The sequence below is a fragment of the Zootermopsis nevadensis genome, unplaced genomic scaffold, assembly GCF_977971745.1.
Source record: "Zootermopsis nevadensis isolate Lab colony 2312 unplaced genomic scaffold, Znev_1.0 Znev_ptg000002l, whole genome shotgun sequence".
NCBI lineage: Eukaryota > Metazoa > Arthropoda > Insecta > Blattodea > Termopsidae > Zootermopsis > Zootermopsis nevadensis.
The window spans coordinates 18,523,393-18,541,295 of record NW_028259134.1 but is presented as its reverse complement, the minus strand read 5'-3'; the positions used below and the strand labels follow the sequence as shown (position 1 = coordinate 18,541,295).

General features: G+C 43.4%; 1 protein-coding gene across 10 annotated transcripts in view; it reads left to right on the top strand.

Moving 5' to 3' along the window:
- osa (trithorax group protein osa) overlaps positions 1-17,903 on the top strand; it is a 165,355-nt gene that overhangs the window by 62,922 nt on the left and 84,530 nt on the right. For 9 of the 10 annotated variants that reach the window (XM_087352531.1, XM_087352525.1, XM_087352535.1 and 6 more), the window contains exons 3-4: positions 11,525-11,896; positions 14,767-14,829. In XM_087352531.1, coding sequence (XP_087208657.1) covers positions 11,525-11,896; positions 14,767-14,829 — 435 coding nt within the window. Of the gene's footprint in view, positions 1-3,773; positions 3,819-11,524; positions 11,897-14,766; positions 14,830-17,903 lie in introns of those variants that run through there. The other variant, XM_087352570.1, reaches the window with a different exon arrangement.

Sequence of the window (17,903 nt, the reverse complement as noted above, 5' to 3'; positions counted from 1 at the left end):
AAATGTGATTGTTTGAAAATGCCTAAAATAAGGGAACCCGAACATTGATCAACGTATATTCATAAAATACCCTCGTTGTACTCCTATCCTAAAGCAGTTGAATCACATTTATTCTAACATTATTCACCCATCAGCATCAAAGGTAATCGTGCGGTCGCTTCCACGAACGTTTCCGATGTAGAGTTTTCTTTTCTTGTCGGTATAATGTGAGGTTATGTTATAAGTACGCGTATAGTCGTGTTGTAATATTCTCTGTTCTTTTATGTTACGTCGAACGGCACCAATTACTAGGACTGCATGGTTGAAATAAGCTGTGGCACGTACCAAACGCAAATTCTGTCTAGCCTTTCAGCCTTTGTTTGTAAAATGTAATAACTCCCGTAATAAAATAAAATCATGATGTATGGTCGTGTCCGTCCGCCTGGTTTTACGTCTGATACTGTTGAACGGATTTCAATGAAATGGCGCATTAATAGCAGCCTAGTTTAATCCCTACTTTACATGAAAGCCAGCAGAAGTTAGGGATTTTCTTAGATTGAAGAAGGCAAAGGTGGAAAATTTAGACGGTATTATGCGCCCTGTTTATTTTGAACGAAGTACAGTTTAGAAATTTGACTCATGAGTAGCTTACTGCTGTATTGTGAACATATTTGCGATGATAGATTTGTTTCCGTTGACAGCAGTGCCATTGGTGTATTTAATTTTTTTTTTTTAAAAATCAGGCATTTGTAAAATATGTGCACCTTAAATTAGAGTTTGACGGATCCCATTCCTTTCCCATTATTAATTGACTAATTATTGACATGCCGCTGTTTCTGTAAACAAAAAACGAACTCCAATAATCCGTTGATTCATCATCGGTTGTGCCGAGGCCGGTCTTCACGACCGACGAAAGATTCTTTATCGCCTGAAGTAAACAGAGGAACGTTTAATCGCTCCTACAGGTCATAAAACTAGGGAATGCGACAGCTTCAATGAATATGCAGTAATTGTTCCTTGAAACACTTCCGAAGTTGTTTTTATTAATTAAATCACGACGTTTAGGAGATTGTTACATTTCCCGTCTTGGCAGTGCTGATGGCAGGACAAGGCCCTGGTTGAGCTGGTGTCAGTCTTGAATCAATGTTATCTGAAGGTCACTCGAAGACGTAAATAGAACCTGTTTGAAAAACGTCGTGGTTGTATTTGATAAGAACCTTGGATCAAACCCAGAGATGTCTTCATTGCGGATAACGTGGACCAAGATCTGCAGTTCTCAACATTTTGTACTGGGACTGTTAAGTGGTCATCGCCCGATTATGTCTTTTGCCTGTCGCAATGTAGAATTGAAATAAAATTCAAAGAAATTTCCCCTGTGCTCACAAAATCAAGGCATGAAGGCGTAGGAGAGGCTTTGCGTTAGATGGTGTCTCTGATGTTTACCCATGTAAAACAACAACATAGTTATTTTTTTGTAGATTGCACCCGAAAATGGGGAGATTCTGTACTGAATGGTATCGGACATTTCCCATATTTAATCTGCTTATAATTTATAATCGGGAATATATATTCTATTTACTGTGATATATGCTTAATGGGTCTAAATTTTTAATCGATTTGGTGTCCTAATCTACAAACACATTAATCAGCTCGTACGTGAATTTAGGCTGTTGAATAGTTAATATGATGACAAATGACGTGTGTGGATATTGAAATGTGCTGCTGCTACTGAATCACAGTATAGAGTTAACGGGAGAAAAACTATGAAAATTATGAGGGCGGAGAGAGGAAGTAAGCTAAGAGAGTGTTGAGAATTTTGCATGGCGTAGAGTTTAATAATTAATAATCTTTACCTAATGTTGCAGGGTGAACAGATCAGAAGGGAGTGAGATGTAACTCGCGTAAGTAGATGGAATTATCAAGGGAAGAAGCTCCTTTTGGGATACGTGCGTGGATGGCAGGATATGCCAACATTTATGTTTGAAGGGCGTTTCGAAATACCGTAAGGAACCTCTGGCTTGAAAGCGAATTTTTCGTGAACTGTGTTTATCAACTCTTCAAGAAATGCGAGATTTCACAGCGGCGAGGGTCAGGGGGCCGTGATCTCCTTCAGGGTTTTGGCACCATATAAACCCGCTTTTCTGATAAACGTACTGCCCCCTTCTGCGGGGTTGAAGTTGCTATGCATCTGCCGAAGAGTACACGATTGTCTTCTGGGTTGTTTACGCCATGTAGTCTGGTAGAAGTTTACAGACGTTTCAGAGATCCTTGCTGTAAGGATCTACACGGTGCAACAACCAGAAGACAGCCATCTCCTTTTACGAATTCAGTTTACATTTTGACATTTTAACTGTCGACAGTTGTCGGGAGGTGAGAAGGAAAAACTTCCGGTGTTGTAAACTGCGGATTGGCTGACGAGTCTGTGCGTTGTGGGATGGGGGTATTATTCCACAGTGAACGTATCTATACATGATGTGTGTATAAAGTTATGAATGACAGGATAATTTGGATTCGTGTAAAACTCTGATTTCTTTTCAAATGTCATTACATGGTACATAAAATGACCGCGGTTTGACGTTAATTGGCCCACGTAACTTGACGTGAATCTAATTGCGCACATAAATCACCGTTTTCAGAACGCGGCCTTCTCCTGGGTTTTAATAATTTACGTTTTCTTAGTTAAGTAGACTCTTATTTCGAAATATGACGTTAAGGTAAGTCCGTTACTGAATGAACTGTTGGCTATGGTAAACCTTTCCACGATATGCACGAAGTATCTCGCTTGAAAACTCTCTCCGTGCAGTCTAAATTTACGTGTGTCTGACGAGTTCTGTTTTTAACAAGTTTTGAGAGACGTACTCTTCAGAGTATACTGAAATTGTAGAGGCGTTCTTCACGGAACATGATGATCAGTGACTTTAGCAGGTTGCTTCGTTGATGAACATGGTTCGTTGATTCTGTGGACGTAGAAGAAACTCTAAACTAGGGACAGATGCAACCATGGCATCCGAAGTTATAGGTTTCCATTGTACCAACAGCCTGGTCCAACATTTTAAGTTACATTATACGATGGACAAATACTGACAGAAGAAGGCTTCTTCAAATAATAAAAACAGATGTAGAGATTGATGAGAATAGTAGGAAAACGCGCAAATTTCAGTCGTGTTTTCTGAAGGATCCTTGTTTGCAGTGTTCATTACGGCATTAAGCCTGCGACTGGTAGAATTGGTTCAACGTTCCATCAGGACCCCCTACGAAAGGTGTTCGTATTGTGTCCATACCTAAGTTCTTAGGTCCGCCATGTTGTTGAAAGACCCGTGAATCAGATCTGAAACTCATGCCGAGGTTTACGGAAATCGATCTGTTGGCCGTGTAATAATGATGACAGAAAGTATAGTCACGAAATGTGATGTCTCCATACAGTATGTCGTAGTATAAGGAAAATAAGCTCCCGCTGATGTCGAGTATTTTATGTTTGTGCGGTTATAATGCGAGTGTGTCTGAGGTCACCTTTCGAAGGACCCGCTATGCGTCTGGTGCCGGCCGGCCGTCCGGGGTCCCACTTCCCGCGTGCTGCAAGCCGCGGTTTGCGGAACATTGCTGGCGTAAAGCAAAAGGATTTGCTAGACGCGTGGACTGAGTGAGTAGACGAGGTAGCTCAGTCAGTGTAGTGTCGACATCACGGGGTGGTCTGTTGGGTTACGATTTCCGGCAGGGACAGGGACGTTTCTCGTTGCCACCGCGCCCAGATCGACACTGAGGCCACGTAGCCTTGTAACTAGTGGGTACCGGGGGCTTTTCCCTGGGGCATGAAGCTGACCGCTTCAGCTAATGTAGAGGTTAGTGGGTTGATGCTTCAGCATCAGGAACAGGTTTTACTTTATCGTTTAGTCTGACCGCTTCCTTCCTCGTCATTTCTAATTCATTTTCAGAATGATGTGTTCCACTCTGTATAATATAGTAAGCTATGAAGGTATCGTTTTGTCAGTTAAGACTGTAACGTGGAACAGGTTTAAGCGTTTGTTCATGTGTCGTGGCTCTCGAGAGATACGCCAATTCGATCCCTGAACAGAGGTATTGGTTTATCTTGGTTGTATTCCTGCTGTAATATCGCATGTCAGCCGTGAATTTTGCACTGTTGGGACAGATGTCTTTTTACTCTGTGTTGGTTATTGTCTCGGAAATGAGAAGAAACCCCAAAACGGTGAACCGAATTATTATGCATCGTGCCTGATTTGGCGGTGCTCAATAAATGTATAATTCTGAAAGAGTTCTCCGTCATGCCGTGAGCGTGTCTTGGGCTTGTTATTCTGGGACTGGTCGGCGTTGTAGGAAGAGAACTGGGTTTATGCTGAAGGACTTGAGGAGGTTAAACGGTATATCCAGAAACTGCTGCCTGGATTTTGTTTTGGCATTTACTTTGAAATTGTGAAAAGGAAATGAGAGACGGTGGCATATGGGGCAGAGGTCTTTTGACATCAGACCAAATAGACGTACGTTTTCTCACAACGGGTTTCAGTGAAACCCGGCCGTGATTAACTTTTTCACCTGTAGGTTTCGCTGCTTGTTTATGTGATTGTGAAACCTTACGTCTCATTCGGAGGAAAACGTGTAGGCTGGCTTATGAGTCATGGTAAGAGTATTTGAGCGCAAGAGAGAGGCAGTAACCGGAGAAAGAGAATTTCGTCACGTGGAGTTTCTAATTTGTAGTGTTTTATCTGATATTATGATGCAGGAATGAATGAAGAAATTTGGTCTATGAACATCAAGATAAGAAACCCACGCGAAAATTGGAGGATAATATTGAAAGGGATATAACCGATGCAGGGTGTGAATGTGTGCGTGGGATTGGACTGGCCCACGATGTGATAGAAATGAGGGCCTTTCTGAACACGGCGATGGGCATTTGAGTTTTGTGCGAGGGATATTCGTGACTAGCTGAGCGACCGTCAGCTTTGTGAAGAATCTGTTACAGTATAGACATGCTGTGTGGCAGGTCCTATTCACAGGCGTGGAGTAAATCGACTCCGCCTGGTCCAAGGTATGGAATGCGAGGAGATTGTCTACTTGTTCATGTAGCAGCGCGTACAGGGCAACTTCATTCAGGAAAGGTTTTTGGTCACATGAGAATGGCCACAAACTCATATCTGCAGGTGTTCATTGGAAAGTTTTACAGACGCTCTGCTGGCCAGAAAAGTAACTGCTTTTATGGAACTCAGCGGCTCATCACAGCATTCACAAAAGCCAACCTTCGGACCCTGCCCTTATGGAACTTAATCCAGTCCACACATCATGCTTCTGTCAGATCCATTTTAATGTCAGTCTGACACGTGTAACTGTTGCTGGGCGCGTGTTGCACTCTGCAGCCTCCCTGTTGCTGTATTCTGCACGTGATCTGAAGAAATACAGTTTCTGAGCCCAGATTTATCTTCTTGTTTTATTGTCATAAAGATTGTCGCACTCTGGTCACGTTATTATGTCTTGTAATAAAAGTGCCTCAAGCCATAAATATAAGCTTCTCCACGGGAGAGTCCACGAGGGCCCGTCTGTGCTTCTTTGACAAGTGGCAACACTGCTTCACTGATGTAAAAATGTAGAAGGGGGAAGTATGGGAATATATAGTACATTGACCTCGAGACAGGAAGGTCGTCCTCTTGCTTCCAATCACACACAGTATATGTATATATATAGATAGACTATACAAAGTCTCGGTGTTGGGATATGTAGTAGAAGATCCGTCTAACTCCAGCTGGGATCCAGGCTCTTGGGCGCTTTTTGCGTTGTGGGTGTATTTTGCCTGCTCTTGACCGAGTTTCTGTTTGGCAGACACACACACACACACACCATGCCGTAATTATTCCACTGGCTGCACGATTTTCACTCCGGCGTTGTACCTAATGCACAGGCTGCTAAGTTAATTAAGGTGACTTGAGCTCTGTATACATTATGCAGAATTATAAACTGACAGACAGACTCAGGGTGACATCAGCGTGAATGGAGATGCGTGCCTCGAATATTCAAACTGCGATCGATTTAATAGTACAAAGAGTCGCTGGTGCTTTTAACATTGCTTTTTGTCGATTTGCCTCAAACGGTAAACTAACAGTGGTGTGTGGCAGGGATCGCCAACCGTGCGCCCTCGAGTTTTAGAATGTTGTGACCGTCCCGATATTTCCTGTCGAGTCAGGCCGTGTAGCAGAAGCGAGAGCACTTATTAATATAGTTATGTGTCCGTCCCTCCAGGAAAATTTTGAGACAATTTTCCAGAAAAAGACCACAACCACCTGCTTCCACGTTTTCAAGATACATAATTTGGACGGCAGAGAAAATGCTACTGAATAAATTCTGTAGTTAGCGGGCAAGGTCCGTTGAAATTCAACGGGAATAGTTTCTTTTGTGTCTTTTCTTGGCCTCTTTTTTACTTTGCTGTGTCTTTTGTGTTTTTATTTCCTTTAGAAGTGATTCTGCAAGCTGCCTAATGATAGCAGTACCTCTGAAATTAGACCATGCTGTCATTTAGCGTGATGTCGTTTGTAAATGTTGATTTGTTTTCATTTACAGGCTCATAAATGCTCGTCTTGGTAATGTGTAACTCTCTCTTGCGGGAGTTTTAATGGACACAATTATTTATAACGTGCGTTTGTATGACTGTATCGTGGCATTGAGCGACGGTTCATGATAGCCCAGTCTTTACTTCGATACGTTAACACACCGTTTTGTTGGACTTGCGATATTGTCACCAGGTGAAAGAATGCCTAGACGTTTTGTGCACTCTGTATTTAGCAGACCCGTACGTGGTACCACATAAATCACATTGACTTGCTCAGGCAGTGGATGAATGAAACTGGCTTATCTACATAATGCTGAGTACGTGAGATATCGCTAGTAGTAATTGTGTAGTGGAAGCTGGGCTCAAGGTTTGCGTTCCAATTTTCTTCATTTTTACTAACGTATGATCAGCTGCTAGCAACTCCCTCAGCACACACCCACACCTCTCCTAGGGAGACCACACGATTTATCAGCTGCACTTGATTTCTGTATGCTGTTTCATGGTTTTCTCCAGACACTTGCCTCAAGAGTCTGAGAAAGAAACAGAAAATTAAGTTCCTCGTTGGGGAGTCGTTTAAATGCAAATAAATTATCAGGTTCTGTGCTGTTGATTGTTAGCAGCAACACTTACAAAGTTCGTAACCTCTGCCACCCAGTGCTGACCTCTTTGTGTGGAGTTGTACCTTAACGCCCTCTATCCTCCGTCACGGAGTGGTGCGCAGGTACATAAGGCGGTTTCCCTCGTGGATCATGTGGTCGTGTTATGCTAGTCGCCTGGCTTGTATTTTAATGACCTGGTGCCAGGTGGTAGTAGATGTGATAGGAGATACCCACCTTTTGAGTTGCTGTAACCGAAGTAGACACCCAGAGCGCGGTTCTGGATTCCTGAAACAAAAAATGAGCACCGTTATGTTTAAAATAACCAGGCCTGTGTCCGTTAATCGTTCGAGGAGGCGGTGTTGGTCGGCATTCTGTTTTGCCCGAATATAAGACGCTTTCGTTATCCTTTAGTACCCCACAAAATATTTACATCTTCCCATAAACAACGTTATTTTAGTGTCGTAGCACGTGTTGCTATTTAACAGAGTCGAACATGCGCGCGAAGGTATTTGGAGGACAGAAAATACGCTTCTTAATTTGGACAAATACAGTGGGTTCTGTCCATTAGCAAGTTACTTGGGCTACGTAAAGAACGCCTGCGCTGTACTGTCTTGGCCGCTTATTTTGGCTCTTATATTTGTGTCATATAAAATGCCATGGCCCCTTTTCATCGTGGCTGCATTATTAAATTCTGTATGCTTCGATGTTTCTCATGTAGATTAGGTTATGCGTTGTTCTTCGATGCGAACTAAATTAATGTTAATATCACTTTGTATGCTACCGACCCGTTTATTAATTTATTCCAGCGGCATTGTTAGTGTTTTGTGTTTCTCTTGGGTGTAATACTATTGAAATTATTTGAGTGAATGCATAATAAAATGCGACGAATAATGTAGATGACATATTTTATTCAAACCTACATTTCCATACATACGCCTGCATGTATACAGCTTTGCTTCTATACTGGGATTTAAGACCTGGCGCCACATTCACTCTTTTCTGTCGCGGGCTTTGTGTTATGAATTGCAGTGTAATTAAACTGAATTACTATTTAAGACAGGTACGCATAATACTGAGTTTTTTGACAGATTTTTTAGTTGTGTGTATCAATTTTCTAGATTTCTGTCTTCTGGGTTGTTGCGCTGTGTAGTCTGGTCGATGTTAACCAACGTTTCAGAGGTCATACTGCCTCCGTCATCAGGGCGATGAGTATGAAGATTTCTGTCTTCTGGGTTGTAGCGCTGTGTAGTATGGTCGATGTTAACCAACGTTTCAGAGGTCATACTGCCTCCGTCATCAGGGCGATGAGTATGAAGATTTCTGTCTTCTGGGTTGTAGCGCTGTGTAGTATGGTCGATGTTTACCAACGTCATCAGGGCGATGAGTATGAAGATTTCTGTCTTCTGGGTTGTTGCTCTGTGTAGTCTGGTCGATGTTAACCAACGTTTCAGAGGTCATACTGCCTCCGTCATCAGAGTATGAAGATTTCTGTCTTCTGGGTTGTTGCACTGTGGAGTCTGGTAGATGTTTACCAACGTTTCAGAGGTCATACTGCCTCCATCATCAGGGCGATGAGTATGAAGATTTCTGTCTTCTGGGTTGTTGCGCTGTGTAGTCTGGTCGATGTTAACCAACGTTTCAGAGGTCATACTGCCTCCGTCATCAGAGTATGAAGATTTCTGTCTTCTGGGTTGTTGCACTGTGGAGTCTGGTAGATGTTTACCAACGTTTCAGAGGTCATACTGCCTCCGTCATCAGGGCGATGAGTATGAAGATTTCTGTCTTCTGGGTTGTAGCGCTGTGTAGTCTGGTCGATGTTAACCAACGTTTCAGAGGTCATACTGCCTCCGTCATCAGGGCGATTCATCATTCATTGAATATATGAAATAACATGCAATGAGATGTCAAATTATTTTGAATTGTGCCGGTAAGTGGAAGCTGTTTTGGACCAAGATTCTAATTCCCTCAGCTGAGAACTGGCTCAGCGTTCGTAACTCAGCACAAAGCCGGCCACTGAACTCGTTTCAGACACATTTCAGCTGTGCGTGTCCTTGACTTCACAAAAGAACGTTACTGTATGCAGGTGTGTCTGCCTTGTCGTGTAAATACGAATATTAGGAGCGCGTTCTAAGCGTTGTGGAGTGCCGTGTTGTTACCGTGCTTTTGGCTTCTTGCGTTCTCACGCAGACTACAGTGCTTTCAACAACTTTTCTGTGTTAAGTTCACATAGGCCCTTTGAGAGACTGATTCGTAATAAATACCCTTGCTCGAGAGGGATAAGGAAGAAATTGGCTGTGAGTACTGTTAGGTACTTTCGATTAAAGAAACAGAAAAATTACGGACCGTCTGACGTTATCCGTTTTCAATCCGGGATTTCCGTAATAATAAGTTGTCTTATCACTCGACCAAAATGTTTATTCGTAAATAAACATCAGGTTGAAATGTTGGTTTTGTTAAATTACGGTTAGTATGAATATATGAACTGAAGCAGCAATTATATCGAGGTTATTTCGGACTTAACACTTCGTTAGCCGTGTTACAAGCGAATTGTTGTATGCGAGGTGTTCGTAAGAGGATGGACAGACGTAACTGTTATTTATTTAACGTGCTCAGTACTACGCAAGAGTTTATTTGCTAACCGGACGTTGTTATTTTCTCTGGATTGCCAAGCTGATCCTTGAAATATTGTTTTTTAAGTAACCCGTGTTTTTCAAGTTGCTCTGAACGTACCCTGACACCTTTTATAGACTACTTTCAAAAATAATTCTAATAGCTTCCGGTTGGTTCTTATGTCAGCATGTCTTTCAGAAACATTGCCCAAAATCCCCGACCAGTTTCGTTGAAACTGTTTAATAGATTCTCGCTAACTTCTGTGGGTCCGGTTTGGTTTGTTGGCCTTGGTTCGTTTGAAGTGAAAGTTTACTTTGCCTAAATGAAGTTTTCTGCTTATTTCTTTAGTCGTTTAACATTGTGACGAAACTGAGTATATGGCACTCAGCGGTATACTAGCATTACCGTGTTCGTGCTGTGAGCCTGAAGATGGATGTTACGCCATATAGTCTGATAGAAGTTTACCGACGTTTCAGAGGTCCTTGCTGCGTCCGGTAAACTTCTACCAGAGTCCACGGCGTAACAACCCAGAAGACGCGCGCACTCGAAACTGAAGCGCGATTTCGTGTTCTTTTACGGCAGGAGTGTCAAATGGAACTGTGTCACTGTTGCGCCAAACTCTTTGGTTTTGAGAAGATGGGGTCTATTTATAAGCTTGAAATGAGCAGGGGAGAGGGAGCTGTCAGACCCTTGAACTAGGTAGTGGGAGTAATTACCATGAAATGATTGAATCAGCTGTTCTGTGATGTTTATATTCGCTGCCGTGTAATCGCTTTCCTTTGTTTCCAGCCATGACTGACTCAACAACTATAAAGTTTTATATTTGTGACCTCGACAGGATGTGATGATCTTCGTAGCTGTGTTGTATCTTGCAAGTGCTTTCATTCATAGTCGAGTACGCCGTCCTAGTAGCTGACATCGATATTTTGTCACTCGTGTCATTTATTACTCCTTAAAATGTTGTTAAATTGGTATTTTCCCTCCCATGTGCCGCCTAGGGATGAGTTACGCTTCTGCTTAGGAACAACTTTGCGCTACGAGAGTGAGTTTTGCAGATGGTGAACTGCAGTGTGGCCACATCCGGTCTGGGACCGCTCGTAATCAGGTTTTCGAAATTGTTAATATTTTACTAGTTACAAGTTCAATTATTGGTTTTTACTACGAAGGTTTTGAAAAAAAGTAATCGTGGTTTTTTCTCCTTCAGCTGCGTTACATACAAGTGCCACACACGGTACTGACTTTAAAACCCCGCTATAATACGTAACTTTCTAAGTAAAATTGTGTCAGATACAAGATGTTCCAGGAACAAGTATAAAATATTATATGAAAATCTGTAGTAATTAATGCACATTTGAATAGAATTAATGTTCGAGCAATTCTGTGCTAATTTGTAGCTCCTCAGTAGATATAACGAAAATTGGCTATTTTGTTTACAAAAAAACAGTGCCACGAGGTGTTTGTTTTCTCTTGGGTTCGACGGGAAAGAGTTTGTCCACTCCGGTGTCCCTTATTAAAAGTAACCTTAAGTCTGGAGTGGTGCACCGCCATGTTATTTGACATATTTCGGTCGGATGAATCTCGGTTTGTTCAAGAATACTTTTTTCAGTTCTGTAGGTTGTGGCCTGTCGAATATTCGGATAATTTGATGCGGTAAGGATTTGAAAGTATGTGGCCATGGTTTGTTTTGCGATGCTGTACCGGCAGTGGCGAGGAGGGTCTTCGAGCAACTGCTTTTCCTTCTGCCTTCAGAAGCGCTAAGGCCTGTGGCTGTTCCGCTCTGTTGCAGCTTGGGTCTCCCTACGGACAGCAGCAGTTGGTTAGCGGGGTGTACGGCGACCAGCGGGGAACCTGGGCCCAAAATCAGCAACACTCGCAGCAGAACCAGCAACAGCAGGGCCCCCACCCACAACAGAACCAACAGCCGAGTCAGCAACATCCTCCGAACCCCCAGCAGCCCCCAAGTCAGCCCCCGCCCCTCCAGCACCCTCCACCCCAGCCGTCGCCACAGCATCAACCCCAACCATCTCCACAGCCTCAACATCCGCCCCCGTCCCCAGGCCAACATCCGCCCCCGCAGCAGTCACCTCAGCAGGCGCCACCCCCAGCCCAGCACTCACACCAACAGCAGCAACCGCACCCCCCTCAGTCGCACACACAGGTAAGATGGAAGGATAATATTAAAATGAATCTCATGGAAAATGGGGCATTAATGTAGCTCAGAGGACCTCCGGGTTTCATAAAAAGACGGGGAACGTCGGAGTCAGAAAAGGCAAAACATGAGACAAATTCGTATTTGTAACTAAAATAATAAATCTTACCAAGATTGCTGTCTTGGGTTGTAGCGTCCTGTAGTCTAGTGGACGTTTACTAAAGTTTCAGAGGTCCTTGCTGCCTCCATTATCAGGGCGACAGGTGTACGTGTACCAGACTACGCGGCGCGACAACCCTGAAGATAACCATGTTAGGAATTTCCGCCGTGAGAACCTCAAATCCTACCCAATAAATCTTTGGTTGCATTTATTTAGTACTAAGACTACTCACACTTTCTTGAAGATCGTAAGCAAATGAAGTGGCGTTCGCATCGCATTCAGGGTTCTGTTCTGGTATTAATGTTGATAGACGTAGGAAAAGCACGACAGTCCTCAGAATATTAACTCTGTACTTTCGTTGAGATTCGAACTGAATATTTGCAGGGTGTGCACCAAGAATTCTTTGCCCGTGTTTAAGCTTGTCGTGGGATAAGTCACCCACACATTGCATTGTGCAATAGTTTAACGTCTTATCTCGGCGTGCTTCTTGTCTGTACTCCCCAGACTTTGGCTGGCGTCATATCGTGTGAGATAAACCGTTTGACTTCCTACCGCACGTTGAACTTTATTTCTTCCCCGCCCCCACCCTTTCTCAGATGACTGCGAAACACAAAACTCACAGAAATAACCTTCCTTCCCGTTGTCAGTGTCCAAGCACCGTCTTTAAGACTTGAACCACTGTGAATTGCCGACATGTACACGAGGTGACCACTTTGAGGCGGCAGCCGCTCTGTTCCCTGGGAAATATCTCCCGGTACCCTTTGAATAGAAGAATGTGTTGGGCCCCAGAGCAGGTTAAATATGACGTAAAGAACGAGGCTTTGACGGAGTATTAACCCTGGTCATCCACGTCGTAGCTGGTGTTTTTACGGAAAGAAAGTAGGCAACAGATATGGAAAAAGTTTCTGATGTATAAAGTGAAGGTTTCGCGGCGACTGACGTTGAAGAAAGACTCTCGGGTTACGAGCCGCGTCAGGTGGCTGAATGGTGAATAAACCATATCTTCTGACAACGTTTCGAGAGCAATCTCAGCTCTCATCCTCAGGGCTGCTGCGTAACAAATCTGGTCCTTTGTAGCGCGCTCGCCGATGGGAACTGAAGACGTGGTTTGTTCACCATTCAGCCACCTGACGCGGCTCGTAACCCGAGGGTCTTTCATCAACTTCCAAGTACCCGCTGGAACGAGGCTGGGTGGGTCACACAGCAGATCTGGACGCGTTACCTGAGAGAAATTTCTTGCCCCTGCCGGGAATAGAACCTGGATTATAAATTAGAGTGCTACTTTCGTTTAAGTTGTTTGCTCTGCTCTGTGTGTATTTCGTTGGATGTGTTCGCTGAGTGTATGGGGCAGACATTGGATGTGAAGTGAGACGTATGAAATTTCGTGACATCCAGTTAGCAGTTGATGAGTAATCACATCTTTAGCCTTGAATGAAAATGGACCGGAGGCAGGTTTTGTGCATGCGCGCTGAAGGGATTTGCCGTCACAACATTACAATTTTGAAACAGATTTTTTTTAGGATTTGTAGCCGGTACGGAGGTTGCAGTAGGTTTCACAACATACCTGTTTTACATTTTATATGTTCATACTCTTTAAGTGTATTTTGGAGTCGGTGGTATCTCAGTCACTAGGCTATGCAGTGCGTCTCCTGCGCCTTCGCAATTTTGATTCTATAATGAGAAGTGCCTTGATTATTTTTCTTCATGATTTTTTTGTGACGTCTAACTTTTCCTGGGCACCTTTTCGTTTTTATTTTACGTTTTCTAAGGAATCCTATTTATAATGCTCAAACGAAGGGCGTGGTAGCAGAATTGTGGGTTCAAGCTCATCACATCAGTTAGAATGAAAAATGTTTGTTATTTTAACTCTCATTTTGTAAAAAGGAAAGCAGTTTTCGTCTCGTTTCTGCATTTTCTTGTGTCCAGTTCTCATGATTTAGTTTGAACAATACAGAATATTTTATTGCACGAAAGAACATGCTCAGATTGAATGCGATTTCATTTGTTAAAATAGAACGTAGGGAATGCTTCAAAATTTACCTGAAAGGAAAATGTATTGTACCTTTAAATCGTCGGGGGGGGGGGGGGAAGTCATGTGGAGAATTGACTGCCTCGTAGGGGATCTCGGACATTTCCCCCGCACTGAGCAGAGATGCTACATCGGTTGGTACTTCTGACGGCGAGGCTAACCGTAGCTGTACAGTTTTAGTAATGCGTTATTCCACATTGAACGAGTTCACAAAACCCGCAGTTTGTAAAGTCCGTGATGAACATTACGTCACGTCACGAAATAATGGCGCACAGCTCTGCACAATCGTGAATTAACGAATGCGCTGATCCCCAGGCTTGCGCGTAGTGGAATAATCAACTCTGGTCGACTCAACTGGGGATTCACGTTACTCTTTCTCATTGAAAAATACGTAACGCGGTTAAATTTAATGACATTCGTTTTAACTGTTTTGAAAAATTTATTTTTAGTTCCAGACATATGATGATAATTTTGGTTTTCGCTACGTAAAATCAAATCAAATTTTAAATGTTTCAACGAATTTGGCCTAGACGCGATATTAGCTGAAATCGAGGATGGGGTATACATGTAGAACAAAGTCTCAAAGCAGAAATCATGCAGTCATTGTGTCACAGTAGTATTTAAAGTTGGCCCATTCTACTGTCTACCCTTTCTGCTGGTATCGGAAGCTAATTGTAATGTTTCTTTCAGCCCCCGTATCCAAACCGGCCGCAGCAGCCGTCGACACCCAACGCGCATGCTCCAGACACGGGGGTAAGTTTCTTTTTTTACTCAGTTTGTACTATCGTCAGAGTGTGCCGTGATACTGGGGCAAGAATTTTAATTTATATTCTCCCGTGGTGAACCCTGAATACACGGTAGTTGTTGGTTTATTGATACTTCCAAGGCATTCGTTTGTAAGCTCCAGAATGCCCGGAATTTTGTCTTTGCCTTCAGTATTGATATTCGACTTCAACGCATAAACTTTCTCCCTCTCTCTCACCCACTCAGTCATCTTGAGGAAACGTATTGCCTTAAATTTAAAACAAATTTTAAAATATTTGACAAATCAAAGATTTGTTTTTCTATTTTCATAGCTGTAGGTTTGTGAAGTATACGAGTAGAAATGTCTCTTATAACCAATAAGCAGTCTAAGTCGTATACGAGATTTTTGGAGTCTGTATTATCTTTCATTAGTAGCAAAACGATGATAATTTCATCATAAAATTTTGGTCGTCACAGTTACAGTCATGACTCGTAATTGAAGTACAGTCTGTTTATGATGAAGTGTGTCTAAGGACATGCGGGTGAGTAGACGTAAGTAAATAGGAAGGTGGACCTAAATTGGTTATTTTGCTTTCTATTGGCCGTGTTTGGCGCCTAATGGATCTGTGAACACGAAATTAAGAAAATTATTCTGTAACTGTAGAAAGCAACCCAGAAGACAGCTGTTTTCAAACTCGCAGCACTGAGAAACTCAAATTGATTGGGAATTTGGAAGTCTATAAGTAAGTAGTTGCTATTGAATGTTAACTCCCCGTGGGAAAATTAAGTTGCTGTTAATAGTGATTCTCCGCAATTTTCGAGACTTCGTCATATTTAAATGCCACTGTCACCATTGCAGATAAAATTCAGAGTGCCTATAGACTAGGTCGAAGGACGCTGTTGTTCTATGTTGCTGTTCCGACCATGAGTCGTGTTTTGTTTGAAATATGTTGGTCATTTTCTTTTTGTATCGAGCTGTAGTGTGTAATCAAAAGCTCATTTTGTGATGCGACGCGGTCATAGTGCAGTGCCCATAGCTGGCAGATATAAATCCTCCCGTCCGCCGTGTCACTGACGATGGATATTTTAGATACGGGTGGGGGACAGTGCAGCAGGCGAATTGCCTGACAGTTGGTTGGCTCCATGGGGCTTTCCGCCCATTTCAACTTCCCCCCATGAAGCCCGACATAAAGTGCGCGGGGTGGGCTCCCGGGTTCAGAGCTCGTTCTTTGTGTTCGTTGGCGCTGTTGCCTGTTTCTCCCGCGAGGCCCAATTATACCCGCATCTTCGCCAGCTCGGCATGTTGGCTGTGGGAAAGCGACCGGCCGCTTCTCGCGCTCAGCTCTGAAACTTTTGACCTTCTGGAGTGGGCGTGCAGTGTGGCAACTCGGTACGTGTGTTTGCAGGCTTTCAAGCGGTCGAACAAGCCCGGCACACTGTTGCCACGTCGTGCCGTCACAAAAACTGGCAGGCTTGTTTTCGGACATTTCTTCCTCTACGATTCGATTCCACGCACTGGGAATTTATCACGAGGATTATGGACGACATTGCCTTACAAAGTAATTACAAGCATTGGCAAGAAACCGGGATTCCGGCCGGTTGGTTGGGTGACTCGGGGTTAGTGTTTGTGAGGGAAGCTGGTAAGACAACCACACGGCTCTCTGCCAGGTGAGGTTAGCGGACGTGAAGAGACGAGTTTCTTTATGCAGCGGGCCTGGGAGTGGAGGTACAACTCTTGTAAGGGCGAGAATCGCGCGGCTCGCCGTTATCTTTTGGAGGCAACTAGTCCTAACGACAGACGCGGGGCCGGTCTCTAACAAATGACGGCATGGTTGGGGGGACCTCGACTGCCGGATTGGATAGGCTGACGCCTCTGCTGCTTGCTTTTCCTCGGCGAGTCTACTCCACCGTCCAAGGATGATGGGTAGGTTAGGCAGATGCATTCCCCTAGCTCCATTTTACCCCATTTCTATGCTGCCATTGTAAAAGCGGGTTCATTAATCAAAACAAAAAGAGACTCATTCTATGCTTAAAAAAAGAAACATCCCTGGAATATTGTTATGTGCGGACTTTTCTTTCTGGATTAGGGCTGAAAAATGTGCGCGATTATTCACACAACTTTGCCTTTTGTTTTGAAACAAATGGCCAAAAATACAGCGAAGCCGTTCTTACAAATATTTACTCGTCTTTCGAGATTGCAGCTCCTTAGCTCAGCGTTCTGTCTCAGGTTTTATGTTGTTATGGGATAATTTTCTTTGTGCGTTGTCCATTGGGCAAAAGAAATATGCACGACGTTTCGGGGGCTGGCCCTGAATTTTGTCAGTATTTTTATCTGTGTATTTTTTGTACACAAACCATGCTGGTGCAGCAGTCAGTCTTGCCTGCATTGAGAAGTTGATGGTCGCTCAGTTTGTCAACAAATTTTCTGATTACATCGGAACTGTAGGAATTGGTTTTTTTCCCTTTCTTTTACAAAAGCCTTCCAATGGACAGTATTCTGAGTCAGAAAGTTTATTCCAAACCCCGGACATCGTTCGGTGTAGCGGTCTAGAATTGAACTCTCCAAGAACTCGCTTCTAACCTCGGCTGCCCTGCGTTTTAGTCTACGCCTCTGAGGAATGCAGGTATAATACCTTAAAATAAGGCACGACCAACTTGCAACATTTTCTTTTATACGAAAAAAAAATATTGGACGGGCCTCAGAAATGTACTCAGCGGTTTCTTTATCCAGACAATGGGCATCTCACTGAAATATTTAAGATCTATTATAGTAGGAGGTGCTGAAAGTGATGGACAAAGCAGGTAGGTAGGATGAAGATTGCAGGGATTTTTAAGCCGAAGGTCGAAGGCTATGTGGAGGAGGTTATTGCGGCCGACAGAGGTATTACGTATGAATTAGGGTAGTTCATAACATTCTTTGGGTTTTGACGGCACATAAACTCGTGGGTAGGTGCCAGCGTTTCGGAGTATATACTGTTTCAGGGCTGAGGATGAAGACAACATGTTTCTCTGAAACGTTGGCATCTACACCTATTTGAGTATATGGCTTGAAAACTCAAGATCATCATCATCCTCGCCATCGC